Source organism: Phalaenopsis equestris, unplaced genomic scaffold (assembly GCF_001263595.1).
Source record: "Phalaenopsis equestris unplaced genomic scaffold, ASM126359v1 Scaffold000372, whole genome shotgun sequence".
Lineage (NCBI taxonomy): Eukaryota > Viridiplantae > Streptophyta > Magnoliopsida > Asparagales > Orchidaceae > Phalaenopsis > Phalaenopsis equestris.
In genome coordinates, this window is record NW_018164814.1 from 912,275 (window position 1) to 918,060 (window position 5,786).

Below are 5,786 nucleotides of genomic sequence, written 5' to 3' on the forward strand. Positions count from 1 at the left end.
TGTTCGGCTCGTTAACTTATCGAACAAAATTAACGAGTCGAACACGAGCTTCTTAAGGAGCCGAACACGAGCTGCTCGCGAACAACGAGCCATTTTGACAGCCCTAGTTGTCACACATTATATTTTTCTCATTTGAGAGACTGCATGCCTCATGATCATAAAATATCGTTGCATCATATATTGTCACACATGCTTTTTAGCTCCACCTACAAATAATGCACATATAAATTAGATGTATAAATTAATACGAATTGGCATAATTTGGAGACTCGCGGCTATCCCTATCATATATATTTTATTGATATCATTGTTATTAGTTAGCCGCCCATGAAAATAGGGTATGTTAATTGCTCTCGAGGTCTCCCAAACCGTCGTCCAAAGGTGATATGATGCTGATATAGACTTGATATCAATTAGTCATGATGCATGCATTTCACAAAAAATATATTTTCAATTTGGAGACTGCATAATCATTAATTTGGGTTCTTATAATCATCATTTCAACATAAAATCAACTAATCAATTGCATCATTTGTGATTATTATTATATATATATATATATATATATAGTACTCGGTCTAATTAAAAGAATGATCAGATAATATTTGCATGATTGTCTCTGTGTTGCCTAATGATAAATTAGAACAAGCCAACCCAAAAAGGCAAAAACCGATTGAGCCACATGGAGACAAGAAGAAGACCGAATGATCGAAGCACGAGCCATCCGGCCAAAAATGACATGAAAGAGCATTTAAATTAACCAACGCAATATAGCTTACCCTCCCACGTCGTCGCCACCGCTGCCACCAGTAGAGTCTATCCAAAGAAAAATCCGAATTCCACAAAGCATCTCAACCATCTACTTGAAAATCCATAGACTCCACAACAGGGTTCAGCGATAGTCAATCATGCTGGATCAACCGACCATACCATACCACACCGATGCAATTATCCAACCAAACTGACCCCTCCAACCCGAAGTCGACTAATCTTAGCCTACCAAGCTAGAAGGTGGCCAAACAACAGACTCATACATGTAAACAAACATTTTCTACGGGACAAAAATATAATATTATGATTATGACATCTCTCCTATAAACACAATAATATTCACATTTCATTATTATTTCTCTCCTTTATTAATTTACGCACTATTCTTCGAGCGTGATCTACTCGTCACTCTTAAATTTATCAATTGAAAAATAAAACAAACATAAATCCTAAATACCCTAAAAATTGACCATTTCTTAAATCCTTATTTTGAGAAATAAAATCTTGTTTGAATAGAGATAATAATAATAATAATAATAATAATAATAATAATAATAATAATAATAATAATAATAATAATAATAATAATAATAATAATAATAATTTTTCTTAAATCACACATGCGGAATGAAAAAGGCCTCGCTCGGCCTCGCTGCACCACAAGTAATCAACCTCCACGGAGCAGCACGCAGATTCTGGAGAGTCTTAGGAGTCTACGAACTCCCCATTCTCGGTCACGTGATCGCGCTCTATTTTATTATATTAATTATTTAATTAATTATTGCCTCGATATTAATTATTTATTACAAGTGCCGACGAAGTTTTCCCATTCACACAGCGTCCATCGTAGCTGGATCAGCATGACGTCATTGTGGGCTCTACTGATGACGTCATTTGTCCTTTCCTATCCTTTTTCCCGCCAAATGAAATATCCTATGCAACTGCCACACAAGAGAAGAAATTGTGCAGACCGGCTCAGAGCCGTTGGATCTTCCAGACAGTGATGGATTTGTTTTTAGGTCCGTTGCACAAGCACTTGGGCACTGTTTTTCTTGTTTAGGAGTGAATTTGAAATGTAGTGTAATTTAATCTCTAATTTATTTTCAAGGAAATTTGGATTTGCTGAATTTAGGTGAATTCTAATTATATAATTTTAGGTGTAATATTTCTAGTCACTAGCTACTGCTCGACCTCATTGATACTGCCACCACCCATAGCCACTGCCATCGTTGCCACAGTCGCCCCTTCCCGCTACTGTTTACCGACTACATATTTTACTTTGATTTCATTTGTGTTTGAACCAAACTATAAAATGTGATGCATGTATTTTACGTTGAACCAAACAACTTCAAAATATTCGAAATATAGTAAATTATTGGCCCTACATTTTTCTTCAACAAATCAAACAAGCCTTCAAGAATTGAATAACTCTTCAAATAGAAGCGTATATAAAATATCCAAAATTTATTTTATTTTTTATTTAGTGCAAAAGTTAGAAAAAAATACCTTTAATTTTTTATTTTGGAGAGCTAGGAATAAAATTTGGTCGAACCAAGATAAGTTGAATAGATTTTTTTATAGTTGTCCACTTTGGAACTTCTTGGACTTGAAATCAATTCAACCCCACCCAAATGTTTCACTTTTTCTTTTTCATCTTATTTGATATTGAATAAAATTGTTTTAATTTAAATTATAAACTTTTAACATAGATAATCCCTTCGTCTCTACTCACAGAAAAAACTTCGCACTCTGTCTGGACTCAGAGCTGCATCCGGACAAAGTAAGCTAGTTTTTTTCCTACTCCCCAGGGGATTGGGGGCTTCAAAGTGCTATCGAGGGATACCCTTATTTGTTGTTTTGATCTATCTCATATGGATCACTCATTTTGGCTCTAATCACTTGACAATCAGAAGATGCATAGCCTTTTCAATATCCTTAGATTGTCACGAATTTCTAGGTGGAGTCATTCTAATATGGAGGGGAGCCTATAGTTATTTCATGATTTAACTTTGTAAGATTTATCTTTATTAGTTCTCTTGATGGTAAGCATATTCTAAATAGTGTTAAGAAGGAAAATTATAATCTATGATTTTTTTTTTTTTTTTTTCCAATAATATTTCTCATGAGAATTCTATGAAGTTTTAAGTTTACCTACAAACGAGTATCACGTCTCGTTTATTTGCTCTTCTCATTAATTATATTATTGAACTTGAATATGTCCGGGAGACAACCCCAAGGAATTGAGCATTGGGCGGGGGGAGCACAGTATCAATTAGTAAAATTATGTAACTTTTATTCATCAAATCGACCTTCTATTTATAGGAATAGGTCAATATATAATTACGTATCGTACTCTTAAAATATGTAGGTATGGTGGGGGTATCTTAGTTCGTACATAAATTTGATTTGTCGTGTCAATGGATACAGTAGGACGGCTATCGGGCCAAGTGGTTGACAAACAGACAGTCATGAGGCCACGTAGCTAGGTGACCTGTCAAGCATGAGGTCGGGCGGTTATTTGTCAATGGTCTCCTCCAAGTATCTTGGGGCAGGAGTGGCCTGTCCTCCTCTGCTCTACTTGGAAGTGGGCGGGCTCATCTGATTGGATTCAATCGGCTAGATCCCTTGGGGAAGAATTCTTCTCCTATCCGTCTGAGGTGGGCCGTTTCTACGAAGCAGGTCTTTACCCTAAAGATGTCCTTTAGATTAATGTTGGCACATTTTCATGTACATATATGTTTTTTTTCAATAATTATACAATGATTTACTTTTGAAGTAATTTTTAGAAATCACTTATTATTAATATTGCTACTATCAATCTTTAACGATCTTTTCGTGTAAACATGTGTTAGAATATATTTCATTACTCTGCATCATAGTTGGTTTTTTGCAATAACCTAAGCATACTTAATTACATAAAGATTAGAGAAAAAAAATAAAAAAAATATGGACATAATAATGATAATAATAATACAATAGATTTTTATTATAAACTCAAATCTCATATGATAATATTGATACAGCAACAAAGTAATTTTAATAACCTTAATAATCATTCTATAAAGAAGAATAAATATGGCTATATATTATATCATAAGAATGCCCATCTATGATGCCCTGGCTATTTTTTGCATGGACACAAACCTAAAAATTGTTTAATTATGTATAATGAAATCAAAAACATCAACCAAAAATGTCAAATATGTTGTAGAATCTTATTACTATAACCTTGGAGAGTTCATGTCTCTTGAAGATTATCTTAACTCTCTGTGCAATGGTTCCATTAAGCCAACTATTGTCAAGTAAAATTCATCAAACTTATATCATTATTTACTCTTTTTTAATTAGTTAAAATTAATCATTAGAATCATTATAAATGAATATTTATTTTGCACCATTATAATGAGCTTAATCTTCTTTATCTTCCTGGTAACCCTAGTGCTGCAATCAGTAGTTTTGCCCCTTCCATGCAAATGGCAAAGAATTACCCCCCATACATACATACATACATACATATATAATAATAATGCAATTACATACATGTCTATGCATTGATTTAATAATTTAGGAAGTTTTGATAAATTATCAATTCTAATGTGTGGCTCTATTTTCATGAACTGCATTTTTCCTCAACATTTAACATAATTCAATTTAGTTTAAGTAGAAGTATATATTTTCAAAAATAACAAGGATAATTTACATTCAAAATACCCAATTCTTATGTATGCATTTATGTATCTCACATCAAAACTTTCATTTTTGCAAACTCTGCACACTTTTCAATGCTGAAATTGACATTTCCATACATAAGGAAGGTGCAATTTTGTTGAGAGAGAGATAGGTAAATGCATAAGAATCGAGTGTTCTACATGTAAATTTCCGAAAAAAATTAAAATTTTCAAACTAAACCCTGATTGCACCGTACAATGTTGATAATTGGATAGGATCCGAATCGCTTTGTGAACCCCTTTTCTTTCTGAGGTTATTCTCTATAAAAAAGTCCATAGCTGTTAATCACCCCCTTTCTCTTCCCCTTCTCTTTCTCCTTCCTGGAAACCAAACTCCTCCTCCTCCTCCTTCCCAATCTTACAAAAAGCTAACATCTTTCCATTCAAAACACCACCTTTAACGTCTGTCTTCTCCTGCAACTCACCTTTGACTGCCGCCATGGATCCAACCTCAAGATCAGCTAATCAAAGTCGTCTCTTAAAGCAAACAAACTTCGAGCCGCCGACGAAGAAGAAGACTAAGAGCCAGCATGAAGTTAAAGTGGTCCACTTCTCCAATCCCGTGAGAGTCACCACCACGGCGGCCGACTTCCGAGCTCTCGTTCAGAAACTTACCGGCAGAGATTCTCACATCGACGATTTCTTCGCAGGCGTTCCTCCGGAGACCACCGCCGGAAGAGTTTGCGATAGCTACGGCTCCCTTGATCTGCTCTCCGGCGGCGTGTCGGAGAAAGCTGGAATCTTTGACTTACCCCCGGTGGATTTCAAGGTAGAAAGTGGTTATGGAGATGAAGATAGCTTCGAGATGTACGGTGATTTTACGGAATCGGTGGTGATTGAAACGCCGGTGATGGCCGGCGATTTGTTCTGCGGATGGGTGCTTTGAGATTGGTGAGATTGATTTGAATCTCAGTACTGGATTTTGGTAATTTGTCTGGATATATATGTTTGTGCTTAAGCATGCATGTACTATACCAACTTTCTATATTACTTTGTAGCTGTATCCATCTCTGCTGAAATGCTGTGCTGATTGGAAAACTTTTATGTCAAAATTTGATTTTTTTTTTCCCATATAAAATCTCAATCTTATCTTTATCTACGCATTGAATAAAAATAAGTTTTTTATATATTTTTTACTCTTAGAGAATGGGAGTTTCAGCAGCAATTTTATGACATTTTAAACATTTTTGACACAATCACATATGGATGAAATCGATCTGAACAGGTTCTAATATTAATGTAATTAAAAGTGAAATAGAACTCAATATTCATAACTAATACTGAGTC

At 34.8% G+C, this 5,786-nt stretch overlaps 1 protein-coding gene across 1 annotated transcript; it reads left to right on the forward strand.

Annotated features, from left to right (window-relative positions):
• The first annotated feature begins 4,751 nt into the window (after positions 1-4,751).
• On the forward strand, positions 4,752-5,544 carry LOC110026468 (sigma factor binding protein 1, chloroplastic-like). The gene has a single exon (XM_020727414.1). The coding sequence runs from the start codon at positions 4,939-4,941 to the stop codon at positions 5,383-5,385; it is 447 nt and encodes a 148-aa protein (XP_020583073.1). The 5' UTR covers positions 4,752-4,938; the 3' UTR covers positions 5,386-5,544.
• The last annotated feature ends 242 nt before the right edge of the window (positions 5,545-5,786 follow it).

Coding starts and splice junctions, on each gene's coding strand:
- LOC110026468 (XM_020727414.1), top strand. CDS start 4,939: ATGGATCCAACCTCAAGATCAGCTAATCAAAGTCGTCTCTTAAAGCAA.